This window comes from Cynara cardunculus, unplaced genomic scaffold (genome assembly GCF_001531365.2).
Source record: "Cynara cardunculus var. scolymus isolate 2C unplaced genomic scaffold, CcrdV1 Un_Scaffold_3742, whole genome shotgun sequence".
NCBI classification, from domain to species: domain Eukaryota; kingdom Viridiplantae; phylum Streptophyta; class Magnoliopsida; order Asterales; family Asteraceae; genus Cynara; species Cynara cardunculus.
The window spans coordinates 18,000-36,055 of record NW_020201596.1 but is presented as its reverse complement, the minus strand read 5'-3'; the positions used below and the strand labels follow the sequence as shown (position 1 = coordinate 36,055).

The 18,056-nt window shown below is 40.4% G+C and overlaps 1 protein-coding gene across 1 annotated transcript; it reads right to left on the bottom strand.

Annotated features, from left to right (window-relative positions):
• Window positions 1-2,456: 2,456 nt before the first annotated feature.
• On the bottom strand, window positions 2,457-5,119 carry LOC112503759. The gene is made up of 2 exons (XM_025107754.1): window positions 4,349-5,119; window positions 2,457-4,019 (listed from the first exon to the last, which is right to left on the bottom strand). The coding sequence occupies exons 1-2, from the start codon at window positions 5,117-5,119 to the stop codon at window positions 2,457-2,459; spliced, it is 2,334 nt and encodes a 777-aa protein (XP_024963522.1).
• Between the last annotated feature and the right edge of the window lie 12,937 nt (window positions 5,120-18,056).

Here is an 18,056-nt window from a genome sequence, read left to right as displayed (position 1 = left end):
CCAAGACCCCCACTTTGAATAGGCAAGCAAATAGAATCCCAAGCAACTCGACATTTACCCATCTGACCCTCTGCTTTATTCCATAAAAAATTAGGAAAAAGCTTCTCAATTTCATGGATCATGGCTGCCGGTACAAGGAATACCGACATCCAAAATGTTTGCATTGAGTGAAGAACTGAGAGAATTAGTTGACGACGCCCTCATAAGAGAGGAATTTGTTCTTCCAATTTAACAGACGAGATTTAAGCTTTAACACAAGGGGAATGAGAAGTTAATGAGAGTAAGTGAGGTAGAATTGGTTTTTTTGTTCCTCACTAGGCCCATTTCGTGTTAGAGGATGTAATAGGCTATTTCTCCTTACGAAGTCCAATTGGGTCAAAATGACACTAATTAGGTCATGATTAGTCTCATTAGATCCTAATGGGCCCATTTCTCCTTGACGAGTCTTGTTGGGAAAAAATGATACTATATGAGTTGTAGTTAGTATAACTAGACGTTAATGTGACTAATTGAGGTCGAATAGTCCTTACGGGTCCTTAATGGGTCCATTTGGTCCTAGTAGGTAGACTGTACACAGTTCTTTTAATAAACTCATGTTTGTCAAAATGACACTAAATGGATGGCAATTAATTTCGTTGGACCCTAATTGGTTTAATTGGCCCATTTCTTTATATACAGTCTAATTGGGTCAAAATGACATTAATTGGATAATATTTAATTTGATCAGACATTAAAGGGTATAATTGGCTTATTCCTCCATTTTGAGTCTAATTGAGTTATAATGGTGCTAAATGGGTTAAAATTATTCTAATCAGAAGTTAATGGGGCCAGTCGAGGTAGAATGGGTCTTAATGGTCCGTATTGGCTCCATTTCTTCTTCGTGGATATAATGGGCTATTTCTCCACAAGGAGTCCAATTGGGTCACAATGCTCCACAAGGAGTCCAATTGGGTCACAATGACACAACCTAGGTCGTAATTAGTCTCATTAGAACCTAATGGGTATAAGCGCCCCATCTCTCTTTGAGGAGTCTAATTGGGTCAAAATGATACTGAATGAGTCAAAAATGGTATAACTAGACGTTAATGTGACTAATTGAAGTATAATGGTTCTTAGGGTTCCTTATTGGGTCCATTTGGTACTAGTAGGTACAATGTGCCTACTTATTTTAATCGAGTCATTTTTGTCAAAATAATACTAAATGGATCATATAATTAATCCAATTGGACTCGAAATGGTTTAATAAGCTCATTTCTTTATAAGGAGTCTAATTAGGTCAAAATGACAATAATTGGTTTAGTTCGATCAGGCCTTAATGGGTATACTGAAAGGGGAAGGGATTCCCCAGACAATTTTATAAAGACAATAAAAGCGTCACCAATACAAAAGCAATCAGCAAGAGAAACTACGGCAACTNTGAAATTCTAAAGGTTTCCTCCGATTGTCAGCATAGCTCTTCTGTCGGTCTCTAGCAGCCTTAAGTCGATCTTTTATTAACACGATCTTCTCAGTGGTTTCTTGAATAATGTCATGTCCAATTAGTTGCTTATCACCTATTTCTGACCAACATACTGGAGATCTGCATCTTCGTCCATACAAAGCTTCATATGGTGCACACTGGATGCTAGAATGGTAACTGTTGTTGTAAGCGAATTCCGCTAAAGGAAGATGCGTGTCCCAACTTCCACCAAGCTCCAAAACGCATGCCCGCAACATGTCTTCCAAGGTCTGAATGGTTCTCTTTGTTTGGCCGTCCGTTTGAGGGTGATATGAAGTGCTCAAATTTAAGCGAATACCCATACCATGTTGAAGTGATTGCCAGAATCTTGATGTAAAGCGACTATCTCTATCCGATAGGATAGAAGTAGGTACTCCATGTCTAACAATGATTTCGTTTATAAAAATCTGAGCTAGTTTCTCCATTTTATAGTCCTCTCTAATTGGCAAAAAGTGAGCAGACTTTGTCAAACGATCGAAGCCATCCGATGAAGAATCTGCATCTTGATCTCAGCAATAACTTTATCCTCCGAATGATTAAAATTGTCAAAGAACTTCCTGTTTCGTTCCCTCCAGATATTATAAACCGTTGCCGATAAACCAAGTTTTTGAACCATAGACCAAGATTTCCAAGTTTGAGTGGACCCTCTGTAAAGGATATCCTCCCAATTGTTTGGATAGTTCGTTAATCCCACCTCCATTTTAATACCTTCCCAAATACTGCTAGAGTAAGTGCATTCAAAAAATAAGTGATTGTGCGTTTCAATCACTAATTTACAGAACACACTTTAAGTCCGGTGGTTCATGCTTCCACTGGCTTATACGATCTTGGGTTGGCAATTTCTTCTGGCAAGCCATCCACATACAAAGAGCATGTTTTGGAATGTAAGCTTTATTCCAAACTAGTTTATACCAATGCACAACCGGATTCACCTCTTGTATAGTCTTCCAAGCCATTTTTACCTCAAAATCACCCCGAGCACATTTATTATCAAGCCAAGCCATCTGACTTTATCCTCCACTTGACTGGGAGACGGAATAAGAACATTTTGCAGCTGAGGATAATGTTGAATCCAATCCTCCGGCCAATTAGAACCAAACATGTGCATTACATCAGATACCGTGGAATTATTGTGAAAACCCTGCCCATTAATGAATCTATAAGACAAGGAATGAATAAGAGGGCCCGACTCGCTCCATGTATCTTCCCAAGCATGCRTAGATAAGHCATTACCCACATTGTAGATAAAGAATCTTYGGCAATGAGGTCTTAAGTCTAAAAGACTCCGGAGAATCCATGACCACTCATTCCTCTTCTTGATAACCCAAAAGTTACGGCCCCGAACACAGTAAGAGTGAATCCAAGAGACCCACATCGTATTTCTTCCCTTTAAAATATCCCATATATGTTTGAAAAGAAGACACCTATTCCAAGTCGCAAGTCTTTTCAAACCAGGACCCCCACTTTCAATAGGCAAGCAAATAGAATCCCAAGCAACTCGACATTTACCCATCTGACCCTCTGCTTTATTCCATAAAAAATTACAAAAAAGCTTCTCAATTTCATGGATCATGGCTGCCGGTACAAGGAATACCGACATCCAAAATGTTTGCATTGAGTGAAGAACTGAGAGAATTAGTTGACGACGCCATCCATAAGAGAGGAATTTGTTCTTCCAATTTAACAGACGAGATTTAAGCTTTAACACAAGGGGATTAAAATCACGTACCTTCAGACGAACCGGAGAAAGAGGAACGCCTAAGTAACGAATAGGGAAAACCCCTGGCCAAAAAGATAAACTTTCACGAATACGGCTTTGATCCTCCATTGATACATTCCCGAAAAACACCTCACTCTTCTCCAGACTTGGCGATAAGCCCGATCGTTCTTCAAACAATAGTAAGCCACGTTTAATAACCTCCACTGAAATAATGTCCCCCTTGGAGAAGATAAACAAGTCATCAGCAAAGCATAAATGAGTCAATTTAATATCTGCACAACCTTGATGATACGAAAAGTTAGCCTCTTCCTCTATACACTTCGAAAGAAGCATCGAGAGACCCTCCATAACAACAGTGAACAGATAAGGGGAGAGAGGATCGCCTTGGCGAAGGCCCCGTTTACCATGAAAAAAACCCTCCGGCTGACCATTAACACAAATAGAATAAGAGGGAGACGTGATCAGAGTCTTTATCCAGTTTATCATGACTGGATGAAAACCCATTCCTTTCAGCATGTCTAAAAGAAACTGCCAATCAACTGTGTCATAAGCCTTTCGAATATCAATCTTAAACGCACATTTGGGTTCTCCTTCCGATCGCTGATACCCAGCAACCAGTTCATACGCCATTAAGATATTATCAGTRATTTGGCGCCCAGGAATGAACGCAGATTGAGCCTTGCTAACAAGAACATCCAGCGATCCTTTCATCCGATCAGCAATAATCTTACTAATACACTTCAACAACACATTGCAACAAGCAATTGGCCGATACTCAGTAACACAAGAAGCAGTAGGGACCTTCGGTACAAGACAAAGAAGAGTATGATTCAGCTGATACTCCAAGTTGCCAGAGTAGAAGAAATTATGTATCCCAATGAGAACATCCCTCCCAACCACATTCCAAGTTGATTTAAAAAATTTAGAAGAATACCCATCCGGTCCCGCCTTATCATTTCCATTGGCGAACAAAGATCCTTTATTTCCATATCCGAAATAGGACGAATTAAATGAAGAGACTCCGATAACGATAAAGAATGACCAAACATACAATCCCCCATAGAGGGAGGAACCAAAACATTAGAGGTACCTAAAATACCTTTAAAATGTGAAATGAAAGCTGTAGATACCTCCTGATGATCATAAACTGTGCCAGCCAAATCCCTGATCGTAGCAATATGGTTCCGATTACGCTTTTCTTTCATAGCATGAAAGAAGAATTTAGAATTACCATTCCCTTCATTTAGCCAAGATATCTTCGCTTTTTGTCGAGCCATTTCCACCTGATTATTCCTAGCTTCTTGATAAGCTAACAAGAGGTGAGCGATGTCCTCCTTTAGCAAATCATTAAACGGGTCAAGATCACAAGCCAATTGTGCGACATCGAGTTCCGTCTTTAGCTGAACAACCCTTTTATCCAAACAGCCATACGAATTTCGGAGACGCCGACAAACCACCTTTAGATCTTTCAATTTCCGAAGAACCCTCTTCATGTAAGATCCACTCTGAGGTTTCGTCCACACCTCCTCCACCGAAGCAAGGAAGTCCTTATGAGAAGTCACAAAATTGTCAAACTTAAAGCCACGCTGTCGAAGACGTCTTCCAACTTGAAAAGAAAGAATACCCGGAGAATGGTCAGAAATCCCCCTAGGTTCAAAGAAAGCCGAAGCATCCCCAAATCTAGAGATAAAAACCGAATTGCCCAAAATACGATCAAGTTTTCGCATAACACCCTCTCCCCCCGAAGGTTTCTGGATCCAAGTAAATTGACACCCTTGATACGAAATATCAAATAATTCAGCATCCTCCAGACAGAGATGAAACTCCTCCATGTCAGAATTCCTCCTGGAGGAACCCCCCAACCCATCATGAGGAAAAAGCATTGAATTAAAGTCACCCATCACAACCCATGCTTTCCTCTGACTAAAGGCATGAAATTCCCCAAATGCCCGCCAAAGCTCACGCCTTTCTGTACCCGTATTACACCCATAAACAAATGTGATAAAGAGGGGTTCGGTTTGACCAAAGAGAACTTCACAGTGTACGTATTATTGATGCTGCTCAATCATAAGGACAAATAAAACCGACGGGTCCCAAGCAATAATTAGGCGAGTGCCTTGATCACATACAGAACCATTTGTAATCCAATTCCAATTACCAAAGACACTACTACACACATCCCCCAAGTGATTATAAACAACTTTGGACTCAATGATGCAACATAAAGAAAGATGTTTGAGAGTAATTAAATCACGTACCTCCTTTCGTTTTATAAGGGCATTAAATCCCCTAATATTCCAAGCAGCCAACTTAATCATTGAGACAAAGAAGGTGGAACATCCTCTCCTCGTTTTGCCTTGATATGCCCCTCCGTATCAATGATCTCCATTTCGTCATCATCACTAGACTCGTCAGAAAAAGAAGAAAACCGATTGCTAGTTTTCAGATCAAGAACTGCACCTCTCCTTGGTTTAAAAGCTTGCACCACCTTTTGCACTAACTCCGGATTCCCTTTCGATAAGATTTTAACATTGGAGACATCCTCTCTCCCTCTTGGCGTACGTCCCGCATTCACCGTACAGAACTGACTGTCCACCTTTCCATTATCCTTCCCCTCCAAATTCGTAGAATCCCCAGTACTTGAAACATGTTTGACATTTGTATCGTTCCCCGAGGGTTTGGAGACCTCCTGAACCCGTTTTAAAACACCAACCCCAGTTAAAGTATCATGTGTACCTGTGATCGCTCCAGATGATGTCGCCTGAAAATCCTTACGGCCTGATGTATCCTTTTGCCTCCACTGTTTCCGCCTGATCTCTTTAAACCCCCTTTTTTCCGTGACAGTATCAGAAACCCTTGGCTTTGCCATATCCCCTTTCATACATGACACCGTTCGATGACCAAACACTTTACAAACTGAACATTGGGAAGGAACCCAATCATATTCCAGAACAACATTAATGATATCCTCTCCAGTACCTGATAGCCTTGGAATAACCACTTCAATATTCCTCTGCATTTCACCCACGGCCCACACATCCACCAACACTTTAGCAAAGTTAGTACGACCCCATGCTCTATCACAAGTGGAGGCAGTGCAAGCATCTAAACGCAATGGGACGCCTATGGCACTAGCAATACGACTGATACCCTCTTTATTGAAAGCAACTAGAGGGATATTAAAAAACTTTACCCATAACGGGCAGGAATTGTGCTCAGGCTTCTTTAGGCCGTTGGAGGGATACCAGAAAGAGACAAACAGCGGCCTCCCTCTAATCATAAGGGGATACGTTTCAATAACTTGGTTATACCCACCCTCATCATTAAAGCGAAAAAAGAAATACCCCATATCATTAACCATAGCATCAATTAGACCAAATTTTCCCCAAGCATTCTGAACCGCACGTAAAACAATGGGGAAAGGAAGACGGGGACCAAGAAAATAACCATAAAGAACCGATTGAAACGATTTAGCCATACCTTTTGTAACTTCCAAGGGAAAACAGATCCGCGGTTTCACACTTTTCTCAACTGGGAAATAAGTAAGCTCAGTCAAAGAAGAACCACCCAGAATATCTGCAAAGGATTTGTTAGGAACCACACCATGATCACCCCTAACCGCCGGAGAAAGACGTTCCCATACCGAAACCCTCGGGTTTGATTCCGCAATCACTCCAGCCTTTTTCTGTAGATCCTCATGCAAAGGAGGGCCTTTTTCCAAGCTAGGATCCGTCGCTCCCAAGATTGTATCAGCAAAATCCTGGGAAGCAACATCCTCCAAGATAATATCCGCAAAGTCAAGCATCCTCCTTCAACAGGCACGAATACCTAGTTTACTATAACCCTAATCAAGAAGCCGTGGTGCTGAATCCCTAGCCAAGCAGTCTTAATAAAGTAGACGAAGACCTATAAAAAGGTGCTGAATACTCTATCAAGAAACTTAACAAAGGAGACGAAGACCACAGAAACACTTGATGCAGGAAAAGAAACTAAATAGTGACACCTACAAGAATACCACCAACAAACCGCAGCGATGCAAAATGCACAGATATGCACTAATACAAAAAGAACCAAGCAGCCCACAAAACTCACTAAAGCATGCAAACCCTAGTCGTGTAATACTAGGCGCATGCAAACCCTAGCCAAGGAAAAACCAAAACACCCCTAGCCCTGGATTTGAAAACCGAGAGCAACAGCCTCAATCAAGCAAACAAAAACCCTTAAAGCAAGAACCAACGATCGATCACTCCTTCCCAAAAGAATCAGCAAACCGTAGGGCCAAAAAACCCTAACCGTGTACGTACGGCCAAGAAGAAAAGTCGATAGTGTTGAATACCACACGGAAGACCAAAGAATGGGAATGCGATCATAAATCAACCACACAATCGAGAAACAACCAACCAAAGCAAACAAATTCGAAAACCGACCTTATTGAAGAACCCTAATGCCGCCTCCACCAAAACCGAGAAACCCTAATCGGCTTTTGAAGAAGATAACGGGATCAAAACAATAAGAAAGAACCTCCAAACAAAAACGAGCGCAAGCCTCCTAGAAATGAACGCAATCCTTCAAAACAAATAAGAACGAAAACCAAGAACTCCCAATGCCGCCGTCACCTTGAAACCCTAATCCGCAAAATGCCGTGTGAAATACGAACGAAGCAAACCGAACGAAAACCAAGCAAAAAATGCATAAACATCAACAAGGAGCATACGAAAACATCATCATCATCTTCATTCAATCACGCCTCCTTGAGAGAAAAAGTCAAACCCTAGTGAACCCTTCCCCACATAAGGAGTCTAATTGACATAAAATGATACTAGTTTGATCAGGTCTTTTTTTTTTTTGAAAGAAAACTTCGGCAAATTTATAAAACGCAGTAAAAAAGTTTACAACGCCACCAAAAAACAGACAGACCGCAACCTACAACCAAAAGCACCAAGGCCGTGGGAAACACCCCAACCAAGCCACAACAAGCCAAAAGAAACAAAGCCCATAAGAAGCCAACAAACAACAGAAGATAAAAAAGAGAAGCTTAACCCAAACCAAAGCCCCCCCAGAACCAAAAACAAGTCTTCAAGTCAACCATAAGTAAGCACAAGACGACTTGCCAACCAATCTGCACGAATGGAGATAGAATCCCTAATAACCGCAATAAGATCCTGAGCCGTACGCTTAGTTGCAGAAAAAAGTCTTCTATTACGCTCCTGCCAAATATAGTAAACAGCAGCGGCCACAGCAAGCTTCTGCTTTAACAATTTCGGACGACTATTAGAATCCGAAATAACTTGTACAATCTGCTCCCACCTTGAAGGCATACCCGGCATATCCACCATATGTAAAACACTAGTCCATACAACTCCAACATACAAACATTGAAAGAATAAATGATCATGACTATCCAAACATTGACCACAAAGCGAACACTCCAAATCTGGTGGTTCATCCTTCCAATGTAAACGGTCTTGAGTCGGAAGCCGTCTCTGACAAGCCAACCATAAACAGAATGCATGATTCGGAATATGACCCGAGAACCATACCAATTTAGACCAAGGGATCACAGGATGATTACCCTCTAAGGAAGCCCAAGCATTACCCACTGTAAAATCCGAACACATAGTATAATTGTCCCCCCATAGAACTCTTATCACGAACAGAGGTCAATAAAGGTAACGGAGTATTATGAAGCATATCAAACCGTTGATACCAATCATCAGGCCAATTACCATTCCAGCTTATAATAAGATCATGAACCGTCGTTAAGGTAGAGAACCCACATGAATGGACAAACCGGAAAGAGATAAAAGCGGAAAGAGGACCATAAGGTAACCAAGCATCCTCCCAAGCATTCGTGTCCCGACCATCACCAATTTGAGAAAAGAGAAACCGAYGCAAATGACTCCGCAAGTCTAATAGTTTACGAAAAACCCAAGACCAATTAGAATTCTTACGAACCAGCCAGAAATTCGAAGAACGGAGATTATTACTATAAATCCAACGAACCCACATAGAATCCCGTCGCCTAGCAATATCCCACACATGTTTTGCATGTAACGCCCGATTCCAAGTGGATAGTCTCTTAATTCCAAGACCCCCAGATTCCAATGGTCTACAAACCACATCCCATGATAACCGACATCTACCACGAGGATCTTCCCTTGGAGCCCAAAGGAATTTCCTAAATATAGATTCAAGATCATGAATGATACCCTATGGGAATAAGAAAACCGACATCCAATGAAGCTGAAGAGATTGGAGAACCGATATAATAAGCTGACGCCGTCCACCAAACGAAAGAAACTTAGATTTCCAATTAAGAATACGGCCCTTCACTTTAGCAATCAGTGGAGCATAGTCACAAGTCTTCAACCGAGATTGCGATAAAGGAACACCCAAATATCGAACAGGAAAAATACCTAGCTTGAAGGGGAGACATTCTAGGATAGCCGCCTTAATGTTGGGAGGAACATTACCAAAATAAATGTCACTTTTTTCAAGACTAGGCGCTAATCCCGAATATTGCTGAAAGAGAGCCAGAGCTTTTTTAAGCACTTCAATAGAAAGAACATCCCCTTTGGTAAAGACAAACAAATCATCCGCAAAACATAAATGAGTCAAATCCAAGTCCTCACAACCCCGATGGTAACCAAAGTCAGCAGCCTCCCGAATACACTTTTGAAGGAGCAGAGAAAATCCCTCCATAACAATCGTAAACAGATAGGGGGACAACGGATCACCCTGACGAAGACCCCACCCACCAAGAAAGAAACCATAGGAATTACCATTGATGGCTAAAGAATAAGAAGGAGTCGAAATCATCTCCTTTATCCACTTAACCATAACAGGGTGAAACCCCAAACCTTCAAGCATAACAATAAGGAACCGCCAATCCACCGTATCATAAGCTTTTCTTATATCAATTTTGGACGCACAACGAGGCGGACCCATAGTGGATTGATAACCAGACACAAGCTCATGCGCCATAAGGATATTATCCGTAATCCTTCTCCTCGGAATAAAAGCCGATTGAGCTTTATCAATTAAAAAATCCAAAGATCCCTTCATTCTATTAACAATGACCTTACTAATGCATTTATAAAGCACAGTACAGCATGCTATAGGCCGGTAATCCGTAACCTTAGAAGCATTAATAGATTTAGGGATAAGACATAAAAGCGTATGATTCAAGTTCTTTGGGAGATTACCTCGATAAAAGAAATTGTGAATTGYAGTYTCCACATCACGGCCAACGATGTCCCAAGCCTYTTTGAAAAACTTAGAAGAATACCCATCAGAACCAGGAGCTTTATAATTACCAATGCTAAACATAGCATTTTTAATTTCTTCATTGTGAATCGGTCTGATCATATGGTTAGCTTCCAACAAAGAAAGTTTTCGCATGAAAACATCATCAGTCATAGTCGGATCAGGAGAAACATACCTCGTCCCTAGAAAATCTTTAAAATGATCCACAAAAACATTAGGCACATCATCACCATAGACATAAGCTCCATCACTTGTACACACAGACTGAATAGAATTGTAATGATGCCGTTCTTTAATCACTCTATGGAAGAATTTGGTATTGAAGTCACCTTCATTCAACCATGCAATTTTGGCACGTTGTTTCGCGGCACAATTCTCATCCCGACATGCATTTTGGTATGCAATACGAATATGACCCAACTCTTGGCCTAGCTCAACATTAGAAGGATCATTATCAGCATCCAATCGGATACGATCAAGTTCAGTCTTCAAAAAGGCAACACGTTGACCAAGGTTGCCATAAGAATGACGAAGTTTCCGAAGAGGAATCTTCAGAGCCTTCAAATGAGAAGTCACTCGAAACATAAAAGAACCCTCAATATTATTAGCCCATTCATCCTTTACAACTTGAAGAAAACCTGGATGTTCAGTCAAGAAATTGTCAAATTTAAACCCATACCTTTTTTTCCGAATGCCGCATTTGAAAGAAACCGTCACTGGAGCATGATCTGAAAGTCCCGAAGGATGAAAATGAACACTAACATCTTGAAAAACAGACGTGAACTCATCATTGCCCATAGCTCTATCCAGTTTACGCATGATACCCCCCGAAGAGTTTGGTTTTTGGTTCCACGTGAAATGGACACCCGTATAATGTAAATCAAATATTTCCACAACAAACGCATAAAAATCAGCCATATCCAAGTTACGACGAGAGGAGCCTCCAAAACCATCATGAGGGAATAACATGGTGTTGAAATCCCCCATTACAACCCACGGGGAAGAACCAATGAGCACTTTAGATTTCCGCAGCCCCGACCATAAAGCACGACGGGCATTACAAACATTAGCCCCATAAACAAAAGACACGAAAAAATAATGTTGACTACCCCGAACAAGCACCTTACAATTTAATTATTGACTATGAGCCTCTAAAACCATGACATCTAAAACTCGAGCATCCCAAGCAAGGATTATACGAGTGCCATACTCACTCATWGTTTGATTAGAAACCCAATTCCACTGGCCGAAAGAATTATAGCAAACACTTTCAAGAGAGTCCTTAGAAACATGTGATTCGACAATGGAACATAAACACACATCATTACAACGAATAAAATTCCGCACCTCTTTTTGTTTAACCGGAGAATTAAGCCCCCGGATATTCCATGACGCAAATTTCATCATGAGGAAGGGTTTAGACTTTCTCCTTGTTCCCGATTATTCCGATTATCCCCCTGAACGTCAGTCAGATCATTGACCACCTCATCATGAGAGTCCACCCGAGAAGTCTCTTCCCCTAAAGTCTCAAGAACACCAAACCGATTTGAATCAACATGGTTTATCACAACCCCCCGTCTTGGCAACCGAAATTTTTTAATCACAGAATATATAAGTGGGGTAGGAGTAGACATAGCATGGTGCGAAGACTTAGAAGATGAAGATGACGGCCCATAATTATTCTTACCTGATTCACCCAACGCATCCCTTCCCTCTGGCATAAGAGGATCCATCAACTCTACATTATTAGAAACCATAGTCTCTTCTATTTCTCTTTCTTGACTAACAATGTTCGCTCCCAAAGACACCTCATGAGGGCGTGATTCCTTTCTTCCATTATCAGTCCTACCATTAGAATGATTGGCTTTACCTCCACCTTTAACCCGCCATTGTTTTTTCGCCACTCTAGTAAAACCATCAGTATCTTTTCGGCCCTCAATTTGTTTACCTTTATTCAAACTAGCTGCTTTAACACACGACGAAAGTTTATGTCCAAAGATTTGACAATGGGAACATTGAATCGGTTCCCATAAGTATTCTACTTGAATTTGCACACTTTCGGCTTCTCCACCATTTATGTTTGGGATTTCAACATCGATTTTCCGTTTTAGATCACCCACAGCCCTAACCTCAACAAGAACTTTAGCAAAACCAGGGCGGCCCCAAGTTTTTTCACACATTGATGCAGTGCAAGAATCCATTTGCTTAGGAATACCCAAGACACTCGCAATACGACTAACCCCCTCTTTATTGAAAGCAACTAAAGGAATATTATGAAGTTTCACCCATAACGAACATGAAGAGTGTTCTGGTTTCTTTAACCCTTTGGAAGGATCCCAACGATGGACAAATAAAGGAACACCTCTAATCATCAACGGGCCAGCCTCAATCACTTGCTCACATCCACCAACATCATTGAATTTAAAGAAAAAAAATACCATTCTCATTAAGCATCGCGTCCAAAAATCCAAATTTTCCCCACGCCATTTTAACGAAATTTTTCACAAGTGGAAATGGGATACGAGGTCCCAAGAAATATCCATATAGAACTGAATTATAGGCTTTTGCGGCTTCCTTCGCCATTTCGAGAGGGATAGAAACACAATAATGAGATTATTTCTCCTACTTGAGTCTAATTGAGTTATAATGGTACTGAATGGGTCATAATTAGTCTAAATAGAGGTAAATTGGTACAATGAGTCCATTTTGTGTTAGTGGATATAATGTGCCCATTTCTCATTAATAAGTCCATTTGGGTCGAAACGAAACTTAGTAGGTCATAATTAGTCTCATTAGCTCCTACTGAAAGGGGAATATCCCCAGGCAAATATATACAAACGAAAAAAAACGAAACCTTACAAAGAGCAAATCAGCAAGAAAAGCAACGGCAACTTTGACTCAGAAACCAAGCCATAAGAAGCCAAAAAAGACAAAGGGAAATGCACCAAAAAGTAAATATAAAGCAAGGCAAAAAATAAATGGAGCAAATCACCAAAAATTTCTAGAATCGAAAACCTTCATCATCCACATGATCATGCATCATTGATTCTCGTGAGTTTCTTCCTTGTCTTCCATGCCATTCTTTGAAGAATCTGTATCTTGATCTCAGCCACAACTTTTTCTCCAGCATGGTTATAATTGTCAAAGAACTTTCTGTTCCTTTCCCTCCATATATGGTATACCGTAGCTGATATACCAAGTTTTTGAACCGTAGACCATAATTTCCACCTTTGTGATAATCCCATATTAAGGATATCCTCCCATTTGTTYGGACAATTCTTTATCCCTACTTCATTTTTAATTACCTCCCAAATACTACTCGAGTAGTTGCATTCAAAAAATAAGTGATTGTGCGTTTCAATCACTAATTTACAAAAAAACACATTTCAGATCAGGAGGTTCATGCTTCCACTGGCTAATGCGATCCTGGGTTGGTAATCTTCTCTGACACGCCATCCACAAGCAAAGAGCATGTTTAGGAATGTATGCTTTATTCCATACCACCTTGTACCAATGCACAATCAGACCTACCTCTTGTAAAGTTTGCCACGCCACTTTCACCTCAAAAGGTTTCCGATGATGATTAGTGTCAAGCCATCTGACCGTATCCTCTTGTTGATTGGGAGAAGGTATCATAATATTTTGCAGCTGGGGATATCGTTGAATCCATTCAACCGGCCAATCATTGCCAAACCTTTGCATTAGATCATATACCATTTATGAATCTGTAGGACAGCAAGTGAATAAGGGGACCAAAATCACTCCACGTGTCTTCCCAAGCGTGCGTAGATATACCATTACCCACATTTGAAAGGAAAAATCGTCTGCAATGTGGTCTTAACTCTAAAAGGTTCCGGACAAGCCACGACCATTCATTCCTCTTCTTTATGATCCAAAAATTTCTTCCCCGAATACAATGATAATGAATCCAAGAGACCCACATGGTATTTCTTCTAGTAAGAATGTCCCAAATATGTTTACAAAGAAAACACCGATTCCAAAGAGCAAGTCTTTTCATACCCAGTCCTCCATTTTTTATAGGTAAACAAACCCTATCCCAAGATACTCGACATTTTTCCATCTCACCCTCCTCTTTATTCCAAAAAAAATTACGGAACAATTGTTCAATTTCATGGATTGTGGCTGCCGGTACTAGAAATACCGACATCCAAAAAGTTTGCATAGAGTGAAGAACAGAGATGATGAGCTGACGTCTACCCCCATAAGAAAGAAATTTGTTTTTCCAATTCAACAAGCGAGATTTAAGTTTAATCACAAGAGGGTTGAAGTCACGTACCTTTAATCTAACTGGAGAGAGAGGAACTCCAAGGTAGTGAATAGGAAATACCCCCGGACGAAAAGGAAGGCAGTTGCGAATGATATTTTGAACATCCAACCCGACATTCCCGAAAAACACTTCACCTTTTTCAAGACTCGGTGACAAACCTGAACGTTCCTCAAACATTTGGAGAGCTTGTTTTATCACCTCAACTGAAGTAGCATCCCCCCGAGAAAAAATAAAAAGATCATCCGCAAAACATAAATGGGTCAGCTTGATATCATCACATCCTTGATGGTACGCAAAATTCACCTCTTCATCAATACATTTTTTTTAAAATCATCGACAATCCTTACATAACCACCGTGAACAAGTACGGAGATAATGGATCCCCTTGTCGAAGTCCTCGCTTGCCATGAAAGAAACCCTCCGACTGTCCATTAACACAAATAGAGAAAGTTGGCTATGAGATTAGAGACTTTATCCAATTAAGCGTAACTGGATGAAATCCCATTCCCTTTAGCATCCCAAGAAGATACTGCCAGTCAACAGTATCATAAGCTTTCCGTATATCAATCTTAAACGCACATTTTGGCTCCCCCTGTAGTTTCTGATAATCTGCGACAAGCTCATGCGCCATTAGAATATTATCAGTTATCTGACGTTCAGGAATGAACGCAGATTGAGCCTTGCTAATAAGTACATCCAATGAGCCTTTCATCCTATTAGCAATAATTTTACTGATACATTTGAGCAACACATTACACATGAAGCGTTTGGAACCTTCGGAACAAGGCAAAGCAGAGTATGATTCAACTGGTACACTAAATTTCCTGAGTATAAGAAATTATGTACCGCAATAAGCACATCCCTACCAACCACACTCCAAGCCGCCTTAAAGAACTTTGACGAGAACCCATCAGAACCTGGAGCCTTGTCATTCCCAATATCAAAAAGAGCATTCGTATATCCATATCCGTAATAGGTCTGATTAAATGCAGAGAGTCCGATAAAGCTAAAGAGTGAGCAAACGAACAATCCGCCATAGAAGGATGAACCAGCGTATTTGAAGAACCCAGAATACCTTCGAAATGATTCACAAATGCTTTTGGAACATCATGATGTTCAAAAACAGTACCAAAAGAATACTTAATAGTAGCAATATGGCTCCTATTGCGCTTCTCTCTCATGGCATGAAAGAAGAACTTTGAGTTACCATCCCCTTCATCTAACCAAGAAATCTTTGCTTTTTGTCGAACCATTTCCAATTGATCATTCCTAGGTTTTTGATATGCTAACAAGAGGTGAGCAATGTCCTCTTTAAGCATATCATAAAACGGATCTAGATCACAAGCCAATTGAGCAACATCAAGTTCCGTCTTTAACTGAGTAAAAGCATTGAATTTTCCAATATCCCCCCAAAGATCCCTCCTTTCCACTCCCGTATTACAACCATAAACAAAAGTAATAAATATAGGCTCAGGATGACCAATAATCCAAATTTCACAATGTACATATTGTAAATGTTGCTCAATCATTATCAAGGACAAAACAGACGGGTCCCATGCAATAATAATACGAGTTCCTTGATCACACATTAACCCATTTGTGATCCAGCTCCACCTACCAAACACTCTACCACACACTTCTCCCATATGTCTTTGTAAAACTTTAGACTCAATGATGCAACATAAAGAAAGACTCTTTACATGAATAAGATCACGTACCTCTTTTTGCTTTAGGGCATTTAGATCCCTAATATTCCAAGAAGCGAACTTTATCATTGGGAATCTGAAGTGAGTATCTCCCCCCTACTTCTTTCCACAATATGCCCCTCAGTATCAATTATCTCCATATCATCATCATCATCACTAGAGTCATCGGAATCTAATGAGGAAAACCTATTACTCGTAGACATTGAGTTTACAACACCGCGTCTCGACTGAAATGCATGAACCACCGCTTTAACAAATTCCGGACCCTCCTTTGATGGAAGTGGTACCTTCAAATGATCTTCTCTTCCTCTTGGCGTTCTCCYAGCATCCACAGTACAATATTGACTCTCCACATGTCCTACACTTTCCCCAACTAAGACTGCCGAAGCAGTAGTCTTGACAACATCTTTATCCTTTTGAGCCACAACTGGGAAAGGCGGTACCTCACTAACCTGCTTTATGGTACCCACACCAAATAACGTATCAGGAGTCATAGAAACCTCACCTGGAGTAGCTGCCTGGGCGCCAGTACTAGGTCCAGAAGTAGTCTTCGGTCTCCAATGTTTTCTTTTAGGTGTTTTAAAACCATCAATATTTGATGACATTAAATTCTCCTTTTGCTTTCTTATATCCCCTTACATACAAGAAGAAGTTCGATGTCCAAATACTTTGCACTTAGAACATTGGGATGGCACCCAATCTCATTAGCTCCTAAGCGGTTTAATTGGCCTATTTTCTTCATAAGGAGCCTAATTGGGTCAAGATGACACTAAATGGGTCATAGTTAGTCTAACTCGACGTTAATGGGTCAAGATGACACTGAAGGATCCGTAATGGGTCCATTTGGACCTTAATGGATATAATATGGGCCTGTTTCTTTTATTCTAGTCAATTTATTCAAAATGACACTACTAAAAGATGACACTGAAGGATCCGTAATGGGTCCATTTGGACCTTAATGCATATCAGCAAGAGACGCTACGGCAACTTTGGCTTACAAACCAAGCCATAAGAAGACAAAAAAGACAAAGAGAAATGCACCAATAAGTAATAATAAAGCAAGACAAAAAATAAATGGAGCAAAATCCCGCCATCTTCCAAGAACGAAACCCTTTAGCAAACACCTTTTCACGCATCACTGAGAGGTATGAGTTTTTGTCTAGCCTTCCACGCCATTCTTTGAAGAATCTGACTCTTGATCTCAGCCACCACTTTCTCTCCAGCTTGATTATACTTATCAAAAAATTTTATGTTCCTTTCCCGCTGTAACAACCCTCACACTTCCAATTACATATAATTCACATCATCATACTCATAATACTCATAATAGTATTATTACAAAACATGAACTATCAAAATCTATCTTTAATACATATGCACACAAACTATTATCATCATTCAGACTTTTCCCTTGTCTTTATCTTTTAGAGTACGTTGTCCTGCAAAACAGGTTAGTCCAACATCTGAGCGTTAGACCATAAGGTCTAGTGAGTGTATAATCTTATACAAACAATATATATTCCAAACAATCAGTTTAGAATCAAACCTGTTCTGAAACATAATATTTTTATGTTTCTC